General features: G+C 45.9%; 2 protein-coding genes across 2 annotated transcripts in view; both read left to right on the plus strand.

Moving 5' to 3' along the window:
- The window catches only part of LOC143955519 (uncharacterized), a 346,177-nt gene that overhangs the window by 848 nt on the left and 323,863 nt on the right, over positions 1–21,466 (plus strand). The window lies entirely within an intron of this gene.
- On the plus strand, positions 44–21,217 carry LOC143955534 (uncharacterized). Its single transcript, XM_077465581.1, has 7 exons — positions 44–195; positions 516–1,225; positions 1,316–1,457; positions 1,817–2,434; positions 5,009–5,557; positions 10,467–11,003; positions 19,635–21,217. The coding sequence occupies exons 1-7, from the start codon at positions 111–113 to the stop codon at positions 20,504–20,506; spliced, it is 3,513 nt and encodes a 1,170-aa protein (XP_077321707.1). The 5' UTR covers positions 44–110; the 3' UTR covers positions 20,507–21,217.

A 21,466-nucleotide genomic window follows, 5' to 3' on the forward strand; every position in this document is an offset into this window, starting at 1 on the left:
AATTCTGGGACATTATCCAGTAACAGACAAGGGATGCGTCTGGATGGTGACTGTATCATTGTGTGTGTCAGGTTCCTATAAGGTATCAGGATGTCACTGTCTATTTCTCCATGGAGGAGTGGGAGTATTTAGAAGGACACAAGGATCTCTACAAGGACGTCATGATGGACAATCAGCCGCCCCTCACATCACCGGGTAAGAGGAGACTTTATTGTAAAGGAGAGAGCAGTACGGAGGCTCCACCTAGATCCCCCATCATCTGATAAACACATAGAAACAATGTATTCAGTCAGTGTGTGTGTTTCCTACAGATGGATCCAGTAATAGGAACCCACCAGAGAGATGTCCCCCTCCTCTGTATTCCCGGGATTCCACACAGGAAGATCTCACCATCCCCCACCATCATCAGGTAGATGGATCTAGTAATGTGAACCCACCAGAGAGATGTCCCTGTCCTCGATATCCCAATGATTTGACAAAGGAGGACCACAAGATCGTTCACCATGATCAAGTAGATGGATCCAGTAACGGGAACCCACCAGAGAAATGTGCCAGTCCTCTGTATTCCAGAGATTCCACCCAGGAAGATCACACCATCCCTCACCATCATCCGGTAGATAGATTCAATAACAGAAACCTACCAGAAAGATCTCCTCATCCTAGATATTCCCGGGATTCCACAAAGGAGGATCACACCACCCCTTACCATCATCAGGTAGATGCCTCTAGTAACAGAAACTTACCAGAAAGATGTCCTCCTCTTCAATATTCCCGCGATTCCACCCAGGAGGATCACACCACCCCTTACCATCATCAGGTTGATGGATCTAGTAACAGAAACCTACCAGAAAGATGTCCTCCTCCTCGATATTCCCGTGATTCCACCCAGGAGGATCACACCACCCCTTACCATCATCAGGTAGATGGATCCAGTAACAGAAACCTACCAGAAAGATGTCCCCGCCCCCGATACTCCCGGGATTCCAAACAGGAGGATCACACCATCCCTTACCATCATCAGGTAGATGGATCCAGTAAAGTGAATCCACCAGAGAGATGTCCTGCTCCTCGATATTCCTGGAATTCCACACGGGAAGATCTCACCATCCCTCAGCAACATCAGGTAGATGGATCCAGTAGCAGAAACCCACCAGAGAGATGTCCCTATCCTCGATATTCCCAGGATTCCACACAGGAGAATCACAGTATCCCTCACCATGATCAGGTAGATAAAACCTCAACCCTTTGAATGTATTCCCGGGATTGTTAGTTCTCCTGTTTTCAACATGTTATTTCTATCATTCTATGTTTTTAGGGGGAGAAACAAATGAACGTAAAAGTTGAGGTTAAAGCAGAAGAAGGTGCAGGATCTGTGAGAGGTGATCCTCGGTCTACAGAGGAATTTGGAATGACGGTGGCCCTTAAAGAGGAGGGACCTTCTCTAGATGTTGGCACAGGTAAGTAGTAAAAACTCAAGCAGAACGGTTTTGCTTTTAGATTTTATTCCAGCAAGGCCAAAATGTTTTCACATTGGAGAACTGGACCTTGCATGGTTTCACTTCAGCCCTCCTACTCCCAGGAAGGGGCTCCGTTCTCTTATGGCCGTCTCTCAGAGAAAGTTTCAAGGCCCCCTCCTCTGAACGATTTAGATACACCCAACTTAGTCAATGGATTACTTCACGTTTACGCAATAAAGACCTTTCTTCTACTTTGAGAACTTTCGAACGTAAATGCCACTAGGCTCCCTTAGTGCCCAAACTGATTTCCATCGTTCTTCTCACCTTAACGGGCTTGCCTTCTCCTACTTTTTTCCCAGCAGGTGGACACAATGTGACTACCTCGGAGAGACCTCAGACTTCATCTCTGGACTATAATGTAGAAGACGTTGACATTGTAAAATACTCTTCAGAAGCCATCCGCGATCCTCAAAAAATACACCACAGACCTTACTATGTGGATCGATCGATGGATTCCTCAAAACCTGAAGATTCTTTTGACAAGTCACTTGTTCTTCCCAATGAAATCCATCCAGGACTTCATGTTGACGACAGATCCTTGGATCCATGGAGGCCATCTTCCAGTCATTTAGATATTTCACACAAAGACGATAAATTAATCCCGTGGTCTGAAGTCAATGAAGGTTTTACATCCCAGTCACCTCTTGCTGAAAGGACAAGCGTAGGGGAGCGTCCATATCAGTGTTCAGAGTGCGGGAAAGGTTTCAATTGGAAAGGGCACCTTCTCAGGCACATGAAATGTCACACCGATGAGCGTCCCTATTCCTGTCCAGAGTGCGAGAAATGTTTCAAACACAGAGCCGACCTTCTTAGACACCAGCGATGTCACACCGGTGAGCGTCCTTTTTCATGTCCGGAGTGTGGGAAATGTTTTACACGGAGACACGACCTTACTACACATCTGAAAAGTCACACAGGTAAGAGTTTGTCTTGTCTGTGAGTGTGGGAAATGCTTTAATCAGAAAATCACATGTGAGAATTCCCTTTTTCATGTCTGAAAGGACACATTTTCCCACACCAGAAACTTCACACTGGTGAGCGCCCCTTTTTCCTCTTCAAAGTGTGGGAAATTTTTCACTCAGAAGTCAGTATACACCATAAAAGTCACACAGAAGAATGTCCTTTCTCATGTATGAAAGGGCATCTTCTCCGATACCATAAACTACGCATTAGTGAGCGCCCCTTTTCCTCTTCATAGTGCGGGAAATGTTTCACTCAGAAGTCAGTATACACCATAAAAGTTTTGTGGGAGAATGTCTATTTTCATATCTGGAAAGGACACCTTTTCCGACACCAGAAAGAGCCCCCCTTTTTCCTCTTCAGGGACCTTCTCCAACACCAGAAAGTTTGCTTTGGTGAGCGCCACTTTTACACTTCATAGTGCGGGAGATGTTTCACTCAGAAGTCAGTATATGCCATAAAAGTCTTGCGGGAGAATGTCTATTTTCATATCTGGAAAGGACACCTTTCCCGACACCAGTAAGCGCCCCCCCCCCCCCCCCCCTTTCCTCTTCAGGGACCTTCTCCAACACCAGAAAGTTCGCTCTGGTGAGCACTCCTTTTTCCTCTTTAGAGTGCGGGAAATGTTTCACTCAGAAGTCAGTATATGCCATAAAAGTCTTGGAGGAGAATGTCTATTTTCATATCTGGAAAGGACACCTTCTTCGACACCAGTAAGCGCCCCTTTTTTCCTCTTCAGAGACCTTCCTCCAACACCAGAAAGTTCGCTCTGGTGAGCGCTCCTTTTTCCTCTTCATGTTTCACTCAGAAGTCAGTATACACCAGAAAAGTCTCACGGGAGAATGTCCCGTTTCACATCTGAAAGGACACCTTCTTCGAACATCACGAACTTCACTCTGATAAGCGCCCTTTTTCCTCTTCAAAGTGTGGGAAAGGTTTCAGTCAGAAGTCAGTATACACCAGAAAAAGTCACACGGGAGAATATGTCTTTTTTCATGTTTTGAAAAGGACATCTTCTCCAACACTAGAAACTTCCCACTGGTGAGCGCCCTTTTTTTCCTCTTCAGAGTGCGGTTAAAAGTTTTACATTGAAATCAGACTTATTATTATGTATGATAAATACCATGCCCACTGATGGGATAATGATAGATGAATGGTGGCATTTTATAGACCAGCGGTGGTGAACCTCGGCATCCCAGATGTTTTTGGAACTACATTTCCCATGATTCTCTTGCACTCTGCAATGTAGATGAGCATCATGGGAAATGTAGTTCCAAAACATCTGGGAGGCCAAGGTTCTCCTTCAGCGTTATAGACCAGTGATGGTGAACCTTGGCACTCCAGATGTTTTTGGAACTACATTTCCCATGATTCTCTTGCACTCTGCAGTGTAGATGAGCATCATGGGAAATGTAGTTTCAAAACATCTGGGAGGCCAAGGTTCGCCATCACTGGTCTATAACGCTGAAGGAGAACCTTGGCCTCCCAGATGTTTTGGAACTACATTTCCCATGATTCTCTTGTACTCTGCAATGTAGATGAGCATCATGGGAAATGTAGTTCCAAAACATCTGGGAGGCCAAGGTTCTCCTTCAGCGTTATAGACCAGTGATGGCGAACCTTGGCATCCCAGATGTTTTTGGAACTACATTTCCCATGATTCTCTTGCACTCTGCAGTGTAGATGAGCATCATGGGAAATGTAGTTTCAAAACATCTGGGAGGCCAAGGTTCTCCTTCAGCGTTATATACCAGTGATGGCAAACCTTGGCATCCCAGATGTTTTTGGAACTACATTTCCCATGATTCTCTTGTACTCTGCAGTGTAGATGAGCATCATGGGAAATGTAGTTCCAAAACATCTGGGAGGCCAAGGTTCTCCTTCAGCGTTATAGACCAGCGGTGGTGAACCTCGGCATCCCAGATGTTTTTGGAACTACATTTCCCATGATTCTCTTGCACTCTGCAATGTAGATGAGCATCATGGGAAATGTAGTTCCAAAACATCTGGGAGGCCAAGGTTCTCCTTCAGCGTTATAGACCAGCGGTGGTGAACCTCGGCATCCCAGATGTTTTTGGAACTACATTTCCCATGATTCTCTTGCACTCTGCAATGTAGATGAGCATCATGGGAAATGTAGTTCCAAAACATCTGGGAGGCCAAGGTTCTCCTTCAGCGTTATAGACCATTGATGGGGAACCTTGGCACCCCAGATGTTTTTGGAACTACATTTCCCATGATTCTCTTGCACTCTTCAGTGTAGATGAGCATCATGGCAAATGAAGTTCCAAAACATCTGGGAGGCCAAGGTTCTCCTTCAGCGTTATAGACCAGTGATGGTGAACCTTGGCATCCCAGATGTTTTTTGGAACTACATTTCCCATGATTCTCTTGCACTCTTCAGTGTAGTTGAGCATCATGGGAAATGTAGTTCCAAAACATCTGGGAGGCCAAGGTTCTCCTTCAGCGTTCTAGACTATTATATCTGTTGACCGCACAAAATGTTTTCTGTTAGCTTTAATGATATACAGTCTTTCCGACAGGTGGACATCCCACCATGGAGAGGTTATCTCTGGACTATAATATAGAAGTCATTGACATTGCAGATTGTTCTCCAGAAGCAAACCCCGATACTGAAATTCTACATCACAGCCCTTACTATGTGGATCGATCAATGGATTCCTCCAAACCGGAAGATTCTTTTTATAACTCGCTCGCTCTTCCCAATGAAGTCCACCCAAGACTACACGTTGCGGAGACCTCCTTGGATCCATCCATTCCCCAGAGATCCTCTTCCAGTAACCTGGATACTTCCTTACGCCAAGACGATGACGACGTCATCCTGTGTTCTGAGGCCAATGAAGGTTTTACATCCCAGGCGTCTGTTACTGAGGATCCAAGAACCAACCCGGTGGAGCTTCCATATCAGTGTTCAGAGTGCGGGAAAGGTTTCAACTGGAAAGGACACCTCCTCAGGCACATGAAGTGTCACACCGATGAGCGTCCTTATTCGTGTGTACAGTGCGGGAAATGTTTCAAACACAGAGGAGACCTTCTTAGACACCAGAGATTACACACCGGTGAGCACCTTTTTTTTTTTATTTATTTATTTTTTCATGTTTAGAGTGTGGGAAATGTTTCACAAGAAAGCACAACATTCTTATTCTTAAAAGTAACATGGGCAAGAGCTCTTTTTCCTGTCTAGCTTGCGGGGGAAATGTTTCATGCTGAAAACAGCACTACTTTTACACAAGAGTTGAAAATACTTTTTCATATTTAGGGTGTGGGAAATGTTTCACTCTGACAGGACACCTTCTCTAACACCAGAAACTTCACAATGGCGAGCGCCCTTTTTCCTGTTCAGAGTGCGGAAAATGTTTTGCACTAAAATCAGAACTATGCTCGACGATGCCAGTGAGAGATGTACTGTATAGTGGTATTTTATAAACTGTTCTATTAGTAGAAAGAGTTTGTATACAGTAATACCTTGGATTGTGAGCATAATTCATTCCATGATGCTTGTAATCCAAAGCACTCGTATATCAAAGCGAGTTTCCATATAAAAAAACAACAAAAACAAAAAGGAAACTCAGATAATTAGTTCCACAACCACTGCTGGTGTGTGCAGCCAGAGGTGCGGGGCGCTGGTGTATGCAGTACTGTGTGGTTAGAGGTGCGCGGGCGCTGCTGTATGCAGTACTGTTTGTGGCCAGAGATATGGGGGCACTGGTGTGTGCAGTACTGTATGTGGCCAGAGGTTCGGGGGTGCTGGCATACGCAGTACTGTATGTGGCCAGAGGTGTGGGGGCGCTGGTGTATACAGTACTCTATGTGGCCAGAGGTGCAGAGGCGCTGGTGTATGCAGTACTGTATGTGGCCAGAGGTTCGGGGGTACTGGCATACGCAGTACTGTATGTGGCCAGAGGTGTGGTGGCGCTGGTGTATGCAGTACCATATGTGGTCAGAGGTGCGGGGGCGCTGGTTTATGCAGTACCGTATGTGGCCAGAGGTGCGGGGGCGCTGGTGTCTCCCAGCACTTCCTGGAGAACTCTGAGACATTCTGGAACTGTTGACACTTCCGGGTGCTCCGACGCACATTATGCCCGCCCCACCCAGCTGGGCGTGTCTCTGAGTTCTCCAGGAAGTGCTGGGAGCCACCATCACCCCCGACCCTCAGGCCACATACAGTACTGCATACACCAGTGGCTTTACTACATGGATTGTACTGCTCGTATATCAAGTCAGCGCTTGCATATCAAGTCAAATTTTTTTTTTTTTAATGTTGCTCGCCTTTCAAAACGCTCGTATACCGCGTTACTCGCAAACTGAGGTATTACTGTATGTCCTTTCCCAGACAACATCCAAACTACTTTGGATGGGGTCAGGTCCCTGAGTTCCCTGCTTCCTCTAAACATTGCAAGTGTGGTCTCTAGAACTGATCCAGTTGTGGTGAGATAGCTATAAATTACAATCTCAGCAGCGCTGCCAGACAGTGATTCAATCCAAGTGAAATCTTGCAGATCAAAGAAAGCTTTAATCGAAAACTTGTGCAGATCTTCACAGATGAACATCAGATAGGTCAACAAAAATTATAGTTTGTCTAGCTCCAGCAATTACATGTGCTCAGAACATAAATTTAAAGACACGCTGAAAAAAAGGGTGGGGCTAGCTATACAGAGACTCTCCTATCTACCGAGTGATTAAGTGACAAAAGGCAAACAAACAACACCCTGTTGATTTTTATTATTACCCTTTGTAGCTAAGAGAGGGGAAAAGTGCCACTCCTGAATGATATTATAACATAAGAGGTGTGGGAAATGTTTGAGGGCATGGTAGAACTTGATGGGTATCAGAGGATTTATACCCTATTTTAAGTCTGTGACATTGGCACTCCCAAATTCCATCCCATGTAGTGATTTTATGACTTTGGGACAACAATCCAAGCACCAGCCGCAGTGATGGCTGGTGCTCCATTTTGGGGGGGGGGGGCAACAAACAAATCACCCATCACCTCCCCCGGTCGGTGCACCCCAAGCCCACCCTTTTTGAAAAACAATCACATGCTTCGGAAAAAAAACCCCATTGGAATCCATGTGTCCGGCGCCCTACATGTAGATTAGGGGTTGGACGCATGGATTGGGGGGGGGCACCCCGTATGGACAGGACGCCACTGACCAGCAGACTGAGCATGATCGTGAATGGAGAAGGTTTTCTAACCCATCTAACCCTTTACACACTCCATAGACTCTACCACTTGTATTAATGGAATCACGCACCATTCATAGCCTCTGCTTTTGCAATTCTCACCTTTAAAGAAAATGTCTGTATCACTCACTGCCATGCCTACACTGGAATGTAACAGCATTTACAAGTAGATTGAGGGTAATCGCCAGTGTAGCAGTTTTACTGCGCATGTAGATAGATGGATCGCTGCTCTCCCAAACGGCCCTATGCCTAAGCCCCTGGTGGGTGGGGTGAAACACAACAGGGGGGTGTGGTTTTGGAGGAGACATGCAGGCTGAGGCTGCCTTTCACCCTTGTTTACATGGCTGATCGAAAGAGCAGCAATCTTTTTAATTATATGAATTAGCCTTCTGGTGTGGCACTCGGCTATGCCGGCACCCTGTCCTTCAGTGGGTCGCAGGTTAACTACGCAGTTAACCCTTTACACACACACACACACACACACACACACACACACTGTAGCCTCCATCACTTGTAATAATGGAAACGTGGACTGTATATAGCCTCTACTTTTGCAATTCTGGCCTTTAAAGAAAATGTGTGTATGATTCACTGCCACGTCCAGACAGGAATGTAACAGCATCTACAAGCAGACTGAGGGTGATCGCCAGTGTAGCAGGTTTACTACACATGTAGATAGAAGGATCACTGCTCTCCCAATTAGCCCTATGACTAAGCCCCAGGTGGGTGGGGCAAAACGCAAGAAGGGGTGTCGTTTTGGTGGAGACACACAGGCTGAGGCCGCCTCTCACCCAAGTTTATATGGATGATCAGGAGAGCAGCAATCTTTCTAACTATATGAGTTAGCCTTCTGGCGTGACATTCGGATACACCAGCACCTGTCCTTCAGTGGGTCGCAGGTTTACTACACAGTTAACGCTTTATACACACACACACACACACACGCGCGCGCACTGTAGCCTCCATCACTTGTATTAATGGAATCATGCAGCAGTAATAGTTTCTGCTTTTGCAATTCTGGCCTTCTACAAGTAGGGATGAGCTCAGGCGTGTTCGCATGGACCACGTGCAGAGCCCACCAGGAAGTCGGCACAGTGCAGCGCAAATCACAGGCAGTGAGACATTGCCCGATCTCTGCAGCCGCACATCGGGGCAATGTCTCATTGCCTGTGATTAGCACAGCGCAGACTTCCTGGCGGGCTCTGCATGTGGTCAATGCGAACACGCCTGAGCTTATCCTGATCTACAAGCAGACTGAGGGTGATCGCCAGTGTAGCAGGTTTACTACGCATGTAGATAACAGGATCGCTGCTCTCCCAATCGGCCCTCTGACTAACCCCCAGGTGGGTGGGGCGAAACGCAAGAGGGGGTGTGGTTTTGGTGGAGACGCAGTCTGAGGCCGCCTTTCACCCTTGTTTAGATGGCTGATCGGGAGAGCGACATTCTTTCTAACTATATGAGTTAGCCTTCTGGTGTGGCACTCGGATACGCCAGTACCCTGTCATTCAGTGGGACCGGAGAAGTGATCACCCATCGGCTTGAGCAGCACCGCGCTTTTTGGTTACCAAGTCGCAGGTTTACTACGCAGTTAACCGTTTACACACACACACACACACACACACACACACCATAGTCGTCATGGCTTGTTTTAAGACCCCTTTCACACTGGGGCATTTTTCAGGGGTTTTTCATGCGCTTTAGCGTTAAAAAAAGCGCCTGAAAGAAGCCGCAACTGCAATCCCAATGTAAAAGCACGAGTGCTTTCACACCGAGATCCCTTTCACACTGGGGCGTTTTTCAGGCGCTTTAGCGTTAAAAAAAGTGCCTGACAGAAGCCGCAACTGCAATCCCAATGTAAAAGCACGAGTGCTTTCACACCGAGATCCCTTTCACACTGGGGCGTTTTTCAAGCGCTTTAGCGTTAAAAAAAGTGCCTGAAAGAAGCTGCAACTGCAATCCCAATATAAAAGCCAGAGTGATTTCACACCGAGGCCCTACGCTGGCAGGGCATCAAAAAAAGTCCTGCAAGCAGCTTCTTAGCAGCGCTTTTGGAGCGGTGAATACAACGCTCCTAAAGCGTCCCTTCCCATTGAAATCAATGGGAAGCGCCTGTAAAACGCTATTGGCAGCAGCGGTTTGTGGGCAATTTTAACCCCTTATTTGGCCACTAGCAGTGGTTAAAAGCGCCCCAATAACGCTTGAAAAACGCTGGTAAAGTGCTGCTAGTTTAAGTGGCGCTTTACAAGCATTTTTCGGGCGCTGACATTGTGAAAGGGCTCTTAAAGCACTTGGGCTTTCACCTTGGGACTGCAGATGAGGCTTCTTTCAAGCGCTTTACAGGCGCTTTTTTTAACGCTAAAGCGCCTGAAAAACGCCCCAGTGTGAAAGGGGTCTAATGGAAACACGCACTTTTTATAACTTCTGCAGTTCTGTTTCTGACTGTTAAAGAAAATCTCTGTATCACTCGCTGCCACGCCAGACAGGAAAGTAACGCAGTTTAAAATATAGTAAGCCACTATAGAGGCAGAATGCTTTAATTTCTAACTTTAACATTCAGAGAGATTCAGATTAACAGTTTTTAAAAAATTGTTTTCTTGAAAGAGAATCAACGGACATTCACAGCATCCATTAAGAGACCAAATTGTAAATTTAGACCATCGAAGTAGAGAGACTTTGTGTTCTGTCACCCCTTTCAAGTGTCACTGTGCTGTCCCCCTTTATTCTCCTTTCCGCAGTTTTTGTATGCTTTTGCTAATTTTATATTGCTTTTATGATTGTGAACAGGTGGACACAATGCGACTACCACGGAAAGACATCAAATTGCATCCCTGGACTATACTGTAGAAGACGATGACGTTGTAGAATACTCTCCGGAAGCAAACACTGACACTCAAACATTGCATCACAAACCTTACTATGTGGATAGCTCAATAGATCCCTCTCAATCTGAAGAATCCTTTCAAAAGTCGCATACTGTTACCAGCGAGAGCCATCCAAGCTTTCACGTTGCAGATATATCCATGAATCCATCTAATCCGCAAGGATCACCTTCCAATAGTTTAGATACTTCTTCCCACAAAGGTCCTAAAATAATCCAGTGTTCTGAAGTCGATGAAGGTTTTCCATCACAGGCGTGTCTTACGGCAAACACGGTGGAGCGTCCGTATCAATGTTCAGAGTGCGGGAAGAGTTTCAGTTGGAAAGGACACCTCCTCAGACACATGAAAAGTCACACTGATGAGCGTCCTTATTCGTGTCCAGAGTGCGAGAAATGTTTCAAACACAGGGGAGACCTTCTTAGACACCAGAGATTACACACCGGTGAGCGTCCTTTTTCATGTTCAGAGTGTAAGAAATGTTTCACTAGAAGACACGACCTGTTTGCACATAAAAGAAAAAGCCACATGGCCAGAGTCATTTTTCCTGTCTAGAGTGCAGGAAATGTTTCAATTAGAAAACCCTACTTCCTATACACCAGAGAAGTCACACAGGTGAACATACACTTACTGGCCACTTTATTAGGGACACCTAGTAGCAGGTTGGACCTCCTTTTGCCCTCATTCTTGGTGGCATAGATTCAACAAGGTGTTGGAAACATAGTGACATGATAGCATCACGTCAATCTCCCACCCCAAAGGTGCTCTATTGGATTGAGATCTGGTGAGTGTGGAGGCCATTGGAATACAATGACCTCCTTGTCATGTTCAAGAAACCAGTGGTGAGATGATTTGATGTTTGTGACATGGTGCATTATCCTGCTGGAAGGAGCCATCAGAAGATGGTGGTAGTAGTAGCACTGTAGTCATAGGGATGGACATGGTCAGCAAAAATACTCGGGTAGGCCGTGGCATTTAAACCATGCTCAATTGGTACTAAAGGGCCCAAAGTCTTCCAAGAAAATACCCCCCCACACCATTACACCACCACCACCAGCCTGGACCGGTGATACAAAGCAGGATGGATCCATGCTTTCATGTTGTTTACACCAAATTCTGACCCCCACCATCTGAATGTTGCAGCTGAAATCGAGACTCCTCAGACCAGCAAATGTTTTTCCAATCTTCTATTGTCCAATTGTGGTGAACCTGTGTGCATTGTAGCCTCAGTTTCCTGTTCTTGGCTGACAGGAGTGGCACCCGGTGTGGTCTTCTGCTTCTGAAGCCCATAGGCTTCAAGGTTGGATTGTGTTGTACATTCAAAAATGGTATTCTGCATACCTTGATTGTAATGAGTGGTTATTTGAGTTACTGTTGCCCTTCTATCATCTGGAACCAGTCTGCCCATTCTCCTCTGACATAAACAAGGCTTCAAGGTTGGATGTGTTGTGCGTTCAGAGATGGTATTCTGCATACTTTGGTTGTAACGAGTAGTTATTTGAGTTACTGTTGCCTTTCTATCATCTCGATTCTCCTCTGACATCAACAAGGTATTTTCCTCCACACAAGTGCCGCTCACCGGATATTTTCTCTTTTTTTCGCACCATTCTCTGAAAACCCTAGAGATGGTCGTGCCCCGAAAATCCCAGTAGATCAGCAGTTTTTTTTTAAATTCTCAGACCAGCCCGTCTGGCACCAACAACCATTCCAACGGTCAAAGTCACCTAAAAACCCTATCTTCCCTCTTCTGATGCTCGGTGAACTTCAGCAAGTCACGTTTAGATGCCTAAATGCATTGAGTTGCTGCCATGTGATTGGCTGATTTAGCAATCTGTGTTACCAAGCAATTGAACAGGTGAACCAAATAAAGTGGCCGGTGAGTGTACTTCTTCATATTTAGGATGTGGGAAAAGTTGCACCCTTGAAAGGACACCTTCTCAGAAACTACAAATGTAACACTAGCGAATGCCATTTTTCTTGTTGACATTCAAAATGTTTTACATTAAAATCAGATGTAATTACACGTGAGAAATCCCATGCTAGGTGACAAGGTGTCAGGTGGTGTTTCATAGATGGTTCTGTAGAGCAATTGTGTAGGTCGTTTCTCAGACCTGGTCTACTTTGGATGGTGTCAAGTCCTTGTAATATCATTACCAGTTGTTTCCAATATGGAAACATGTCATACAGTACCAGGGGCGGATCCAGAGTCTAATCTCGGGAGGGGCACCGCTATAAAATATGTTTTTTTGGGGGCAATTTATATGGGAAATGGCTGGTATTTGCGCTTCAATCATTACGGCACCATGGTTGTTATGGTGTCAGGATGATTGAAGCGCATTATTTCTATTAATACATTGTAATATAAAATTAAATGGTTCAACTCACCATAATGCAGAATCAGTGGGAACCCTGATTATGTCACTTGCCATGTCGCCTGCCACCAAATGTGGATTGTCACTTGCCACGTCACTTGTCACCAAATGCGGATTGTTACTTGCCACGTCACCTGCCACACATTGCGGATTGTCACTTGCCACGTAGCCTGCCACACATTTCAGATTGTCACTTGCCACGTTGCCTGCCACACATTGCGGATTGTCACTTGCCACGTCGCCTGCCACCAGATGCAGATTGCCACGTAGCCTGCCACCAGATGCAGATTGCCACGTAGCCTGCCACACATTGCGGATTGCCACGTCACCTGCCACACATTGCGGATTGTCACTTGCCACGTTGCCTGCCACACATTGCGGATTGCCACTTGCCACGTCACCTGCCACACATTGCGGATTGTCACTTGCCACGTCGCCTGCCACCAGATGCAGATTGCCACGTAGCCTGCCACACATTGCGGATTGCCACGTCACCTGCCACACATTGCGGATTGTCACTTGCCACGTTGCCTGCCACACATTGCGGATTGTCACTTGCCACGTTGCCTGCCACACATTGCGGATTGTCACTTGCCACGTCGCCTGCCACCAGATGCGGATTGCCACGTAGCTTGCCACACATTGCGGATTGCCACTTGCCACGTCATCTGCCACACATTGCGGATTGTCACTTGCCACGTTGCCTGCCACACATTGCGGATTGCCACTTGCCACGTCACCTGCCACACATTGCGGATTGTCACTTGCCACGTTGCCTGCCACACATTGCGGATTGCCACTTGCCACGTAGCCTGCCACACATTGCGGATAGCCACTTGCCACGTCACCTGCCACACATTGCGGATTGTCACTTGCCACGTTGCCTGCCACACATTGCGGATTGCCACTTGCCACGTAGCCTGCCACACATTGCGGATTGCCACTTGCCACGTCACCTGCCACACATTGCGGATTGTCACTTGCCACGTTGCCTGCCACACATTGCGGATTGCCACTTCTCACGTAGCCTGCCACACATTGCAGATTGTCACTTGCCACGTTGCCTGCCACACATTGCGGATTTCCACTTGCCACACATTGCGGATTGCCACTTGCCACGTAGCCTGCCACACATTGCGGATGGTCACCTACTGTGTCACTTTTCTGCAATCTCTCTGCTGCACACAGCTTCCTACACAGTGAGGGCGGAACTGGAGGGATGCAGGGCAGTGAGAGATGATGTCATCTCCCTGCTCCCCTGCCTGCTGGCTTCCTGATTGGCCAGCAGCCCTCCTAAGCCACCCAGCTGCCCCCCCCTCACCGTCCACTCAGCGCGGGTACCCGCGGAACCGGCCGCGATTGGACCCGCGGAATCGGCCCGCTGGTACCCGCGGAACCGGCCGCGATTGGACCCGCGGAACCGGCCCGCTGGTACCCGCGGAACCGGCCCGCGGGTACCCGCGGAACCAGCCTGCCGGACCGGTATTCTCGGGGGGGGCAATTGACTCGTTGCCCCCCCCTGGATCCGCCCCTGTACAGTACAGTGTATCACATAATAAAGTAGTTCAAACTGCACAGCCCAAACACAACATATAGAGAAACAGAGCATGGGAAGAGAAAATTGCCCTTTCCAAATAATCTCAGGTGAGGAAATGTTGGAGGACACAATGGAACAATTGGATGGAGATCAGAGGATTTATTTAGCATCTTAAAATTGGACTGTGTCTGTGACCATTGCACTCTCAGATCCTATCCTGTGCAGGGATTCTGTGGCTCTAGGACAACAATCCAAGCACCAGCAGACTGAGAATTATCGCCAGTGGAGCAGGTTTACTATGCAGTTTACCCTTTACACACCTACCATAGCCTCTACTACTTGTTTTATTGGAAACATATTCTGTTCCTTGCCTTTGCTTTTGCAATTCTGACCCTTTAAAGACAATTTCTGTATCACTCGCTGCCACACCCAGACAGGAATGTAATAGAGTTTACAATATGGTAGCTCCTTAGATAGGTAAAAGTGCTTTTACTTGCGATTAGAGCATTCAGAGATTCATCTTAATCACTTCAGCCCCGGAGGATTTTACCCCCTTCCCGACCAGAGCACTTTTTGCGATTTGGGCAATGCATAATTTTATGTAAAGTAGGTACTCCTGCGCTAAAAGGGAACAAAATATATTCTATAGGTGCTGCATCCACCGTAAGGGCCAAACTGTGTCATCATTTAACTGACAATTGCGAGGTCCTGCGACGTTGCACCCAAACAATATTGACGTCCTTTTTATCCTACAAATAGAGCTTTCTTTTGGTGGTATTTGATCGCCTCTGCGGTTTTTATTTTTTTGCACTATAAACAAAAAAAGAGCGACAATTTTGAAAAAAATGCAGTATTTTTTCTCTTTTTGCTATAATAAATATCCCCCAATTATATATAAAAAAATAAAAAATTTTCCTCAGTTTAGACCAATATGTATTCTTCTACATATTTTTGTTGAAAAAAAACGCAATAAGCGTATATTGATTGGTTTGCACAAAATTTATAGCGCCTACCGAATAGGGGATAGTTTTATGGCAATTTTTTTTTTTTACCAGTAATGGCGGTGATCTGCGATTCTTATTGAGACTGCGATATTATGGCGGACACATCGGACATTTTGGGACCATTGTCTTGTATACAGCAATCGACCCAGTGAAGGGGTTAACCTCTAGGGGGCAGTGAAGGGGTTAAGTGTGTCCTAGGGAGTGATTCTAACTGTTAGGGGGCTGGGCTACAACACACAGGACAGCGATCACTGCTTTCGATGACAGAGAGCTGTGATCACTGTCTTGTCACTAGGCAGACCGGGGAAAAGCATCTCCCCGTTCTTTCTCTCCCTGACATAATTGCGGGCACCCGGCAGACATAGAGTCCGCGGGACAAGTGGTCACGGAGACCGCGACAGGCCCGTGACATTGCTTCTTAAAGGGGACGTACCTGTACGCCCTTTTGCCTACCAGCGCCATTCTGCCGACCTACATGGCATGCGCTGGTCGGCAAGTGGTTCAAGTAGAACTATAGGCAAAACTTTTTTTTTCCATTTTGAATAGAGTAAGGGAGGGTTATATCCCATTGCAGAGATTTCCTCTCACTTCCTGTCCCATAGCCAAACAGGAAGTGAGAGGAAATCCCTGCAAATTAGGAGAATTCCTTGGGGACCTCATTCACCAGAACCAGTTTCCCCTTTACAGACACCATAGCCTCTACTACTTGTTTGGAAACATACTCTTCATTGCCTCCGCTTTTTGCAATTCTGACCTTTTAAAGAATATTTTTGTCTCACTCGCTGCCACACCCAGACAGGAATGTAACAAAGTTTACAATATGGTGGTGCCTTACATAGGCAAAAGGGCTTTACTTGTGATTACAGCATTCCGAGATTCATCTTAAAGTAGAACTATAGACAAAACTTATTTTTCCCCCCATTTTGGGCAGAGTAAGGAAGGGTTATAACCCCTATCAATTTTTTTTTTTTGGCATCGGTGTCACATTGCAGAGATTTCTCCTCACTTCCTGTCCCATAACCAAACAGGAAGCCAGAGGAAATCTTTGAAAATTAAGGGATTTCCTTGGGGACTCCCAGTTCAAGAGAACTAGTGTCCCGTAAGTATATTACCCCAAAATTTGGGATTTACTTTCAATGATAATGGTAAACAGGACAAATAGAAAGAATCTCCTTAACAAGGGAACAGACCGCAATAAAAACTGACCGATGTTCTAAGCCCTCTTCACTCCATCCAAAACTGAAAAAAAAAGTTTTGCCTTTAGTTATACTTTAAGGCAGAAGTAGGGCCATGCTGCTCTTTTTTACTTTTACTTTACTTTTTTTACTGCTCTTTTGGATCACACTTCTTTTGGAGCACTTCGTTCTGCACTCCTGTGACCAGTTTTCAGCTGACAGCGGGCTAAAGCTTGCTGTCGGCTGATGTCATGGAGCTGGTACAGGCTCTGCAAGGATCTTGACTATATTGTCGGGATCCACATAAATGCCTGGGCAGCTGGCTCAGCTTCTCAGCATGAGGCTGAGGGCCTGAGCCAGCCTCACCCGCCACCTCTAGAGTGAGTGCTGGAGGGGCAGAGCAGAGAGGCGGTGACTGACAGTCGCCACTCTCTGTTCACTGAAGAACAAGAACTGTGCGATCAGAGGTCCTTGATTGCTCAGTTCTCGGTCTTCAAGGTGGCGGGGGACAGATTCAGCTTCGGACCGATGTTGCATCCACCTAGGTGAGTATGTAAGTTGGGTGGGTTTTTTTTTTTTTTATCCCAAACTTCTTTTTAATGATTTTTAGCTATGAATTTAACGAAAGACAAGTAAATGATGCAGGAAAATATTTACAAAAAAAATAAAAAAATTACAAAACACATAAGAAACTGTAAAATACTGTAAAACTAATTTGAAGTGAAAAACACTTTGCTCGAAGACAAGGTGAAGTTCAGTAGCGTCCAACTCGCTTGCGGAGAAAGTCCAATCTAATGTGTCAGAGTCACTGGCCCTCATAAATGACTCTTGGCGTGATTCCACAGTTGTGATGGTGAATGGGACCTCTAGCTAAAGAATTTACGATGATGGTGACAAGAAAACACGCAATAGCCTGCTCTTGAAAAAGTCACCCTCGTAAAATTTCCTTGAAGTAAAAACCTGCCATAATGGTACAATTAATGAAAAGTTGATGACCTTTTCTGAAGAAAAGCATGAAAAAATTCCTCAAAATATGGTCTCCATGGTTGAAATGTTGTCAACCTGACCAAAGGGCGCCTTTAGTTATAGCCTTATATCTTTGTGTGATACAGTTTGTTTCCAGGGATGGGGGGGGGGGGGAAGTCCCTCTCTCGCCTTCTCAGTGCTCTCCTTCCCCCACCCTTCTGAACCCAACTCTCACTTTTACTGTTTGCTTTTCTACTATCTTTCTCCCTTAAACCACATGAGTGTTTGTATAGTACTTCATTACGGCCCTTATCTTTGTTTTTTTATATTTGAGTGTATCCCCAGGGGCAATTATTTGTCATGGCTCTCACAGGACAACATAACCACATGAGTGTTTGTATAGTACTTCATTACGGCCCTTATCTTTGTTTTTTTATATTTGAGTGTATCCCCAGGGGCAATTATTTGTCATGGCTCTCACAGGACAACATAACATAGTCTTAGTACCATTCTTGTCTCCAAATTCGCCTTCTGGTGTTCTAGAACCTTCTAGTACCTCCATCCTCTTTTTTTACAGAGACCTACATTTTTGATAATACCATACATTGTACAGAAGCTTGTTTTTGTCTCCTTTTTATTATATTTTGTATCGTGAAGTTTATTAATAAAAATACATTGAAAAAGAAAATCAGCAGGCATTCTTAGCATCCAGTAGAAGGCCGGATTATAAATTATACGAGGTGTGACAATTTCATTCCTGGAATGCACAAAAAAAAAAAAAGTTTGCTTACCCACACACTAACGGCTGTTGTCACCTTCAAAGTAGTCCCCTTGTGAAGCGATTCACTTTTCTAGATGGCTGTGCCACTGCCGGAAACATTCCTGGAATTCATTTTCGGGAAGGCTGCGCAGCACCTTTGTCGCGGCGCATTGGATGTCCGGAATGTAATCAAATCTGAATCCTTTTAAGGCATTTTTTTTAATTCTGGAAACAGGCTCCAAAAAAATGTTTGCTTACGTAGTAGTCGCCTTCAAAGTAGTCCCCCTTGTAAAGCGACGTGCTTTTTTTTTTTTTAGACGACTGCCAGAAACATTCCTGGAATTCATTTTTGCTGCGCAGCACCTTTGTCACGGCGCTTTTGATGTCCAGAATGTCATTAAATCTCTGTGTCCTTTTAAGGCAAATAAAAATTTTGTAAACAGCCAAAAGTTGCAGGTTTGCTAAGTCAGGGAAATAAGGTGGTCGGTCACGTTTCGGGATGGATTTCTGGGCCTGAAACTCACGACGCTTAAGGCACCATGTGCAGGAGCATTGTCGTTGTGGAGACACCACATATCGGGCCAGTGTTCCAGTCTTTTCCTCCGAGCAGGTTCTCTGTCCACATTCTCTGTCAGTCCTTTGCGTTTTTCGGCTGCCCACTTCTTGCGTCATCGTGGACATCTTCCCACCCCCCCTTAATCCACCAATGCCATTCAAAAACACTTGGATTTCCTCATGGAATGTTCACCATAAGCCCATTGTAACAGATCTAAAATTTCAACCGCACTTTTGCCAATTTGACGATAATCCAATGCTCTAGTTCCTGTCACTCATTTTCCGCCAACAGCACGTTATTCCTTCTACTACTCCGTAAAGACTGAGTCCACTAGTCTATGGCCCAGGAGAGTGCAAGTTGGATGTGTGAGAGCACGCTCAACGTGTGACTCGCCACCATAGAACTACACCACAGACATTCCAGGAATGAAATTGTCATGCCTCGTAGACCATCAACGTGAAGAGGCCATTTACACATTGTGTTCTTTCCCTTGTGTACCCTTTGTTCTGTCCCCCTGCTTTACTACTCTTCTTTCCTTGGTTGTTTTACATGCTTTTACTCATTTTTATTTTATATTGCTTTTATGGTTGTACAACTCTTAATGCCAGAGCTTTAAAAAGAACAACCAACAGAGCCAAATTTACTGCGAAGCATGATATATATTTTTTTAAATACTGAATGTTAATAAAATACGTCTTTATGACAGGTGGACATATTGTGACTCCCCCTGAAAGACCTCAGATTCTATCTCTGGACTTTAACGTAGAAGATTCTCACGAAGCAGACTCCGATACCCAAAAAATACATTACAGACCCTACTGTGTGGATAGATCAATGGATCCCTCAACACCCGTAGATTCTTTTCAAAGGTCACATAGTCTTACCAATGAAATCATTCAGAAACTTCCCGTTGCAGATAGCTCCTTGGATCCATCCAACCCCCAGAGATCATCTTCCAGTGACTTCGATACTTCTTCACACCAAGACAATGAAATAATCCTGTGTTCTGAAGTCAATGAAGGTTTTACTTCGCAGTCGCCTCTTACTGAAGATCAAAGAACGAACACGGGGGAGCGTCCGTATCAATGTTCAGAGTGCGGGAAGGGATTTGGTTGGAGAGGACACCTCCTCAGGCACATGAAATGTCACACCGACGAGCGTCCTTTCCCATGTTTAGAGTGCGACAAATGTTTTAAACACAGAGCAGACCTTCTTAGACACCAGAGGACTCACACCGGCGAGCGTCCTTTTTCATGTTCACAGTGTGAGAAAAGTTTCACTCAGAAACACGACCTCCTTATACATCAGAACGTTCACACGGGCGAGAGTTCTTTTTCTTGTCTGGAGTGCGGGAAATGTTTCACTCGGAAGAGAGCGCTCCGTATACACCAGAGAACTCATACGGGCGAACGTCCTTTTTCATGTTTAGACTGCGGGAAATGTTTCACTCTGAAAGGACACCTTCTCCGACACCAGAAACTTCACACTGGTGAGCGCCCTTTCACCTGTACAGAGTGTGGAGAAAGTTTTGCGCTGAAGGTGGACTTAATTACCCATCATAACTCCCATGCCCTCTGATGTTAGTGCCAGATGTTCTATATAATGATGTTTTATAGCCTGTTCCACAGATAGAACAATTATGTAAGTCCTTTCTCAGATGGCATCTAAACTATTTTGGAGGGTATCGGCTCCCTGACTATTTTTATTATTACCCATTGTATCTAAAATGGAAATATGCTATATTGTCAAAAGTATTGGGACACCTGCCTTTAAAACGCACATGAACTTTAACCCCCCTGACGGTATTCCCGAGTCTGGCTCGGGGTGGAATTTTCATAACAAAAGCGGTATCCCCGAGCCAGACTCGGGACTGCATCGCTGGATCCAGGAGGAGGTTTACTTACCTTCTCCCTCGGATCCAGCGTTGTCTCCCCGCTGTACGAACGAGCCGTGTCTCGCTCGATACATCACATCGCCGATCTCCGTGCCCTGCGAGCGTTGCGACGCACGGGGACGGAGATCGGCGCCAAATTCAAAAAGTGAAACAAACAGTAAACATACAGTATAATGTAATCTTACAGATTACATTGCTGTATGTAAATATTTCACATCCCCGTTGTCCCTAGTGGTCTGCCCAGTGTCCTGCATGCAGTTTTATGTACCGTATATACTCGGAGTATAAGCCGAGATTTTCAGCCTCTTTTTTGAGGCTGAAAGTGCCCCCCTCGGCTTATACTCGAGTCACCGCTGTCTGACTGCCCGAACAGCGTGTCGAGCAGACAGACAGCGGCCATTCTACCTTTCAAAAGCCGCGCCTCCTTCTCCGCCTCCGCCTGTGATAGGCGGAACACTCAATTTCCCAGCAGTCAGTGTTCCGCCTATCACGGACATCGGCTCATCCTCGGATGAGCCGATGTCCGTGATAGGCGGAACACTGACTGCTGGGAAATTGAGTGTTCCGCCTATCACAGGCGGAGGCGGAGAAGGAGGCGCGGCTTTTGAACAGGGGAATGGCCGCCAGGGCGCCGACGAAGAGCG

This window comes from Lithobates pipiens, unplaced genomic scaffold (genome assembly GCF_037356315.1).
Source record: "Lithobates pipiens isolate NorthernLeopardFrog02 unplaced genomic scaffold, aLitPip1_a1.2 Scaffold_35, whole genome shotgun sequence".
NCBI lineage: Eukaryota > Metazoa > Chordata > Amphibia > Anura > Ranidae > Lithobates > Lithobates pipiens.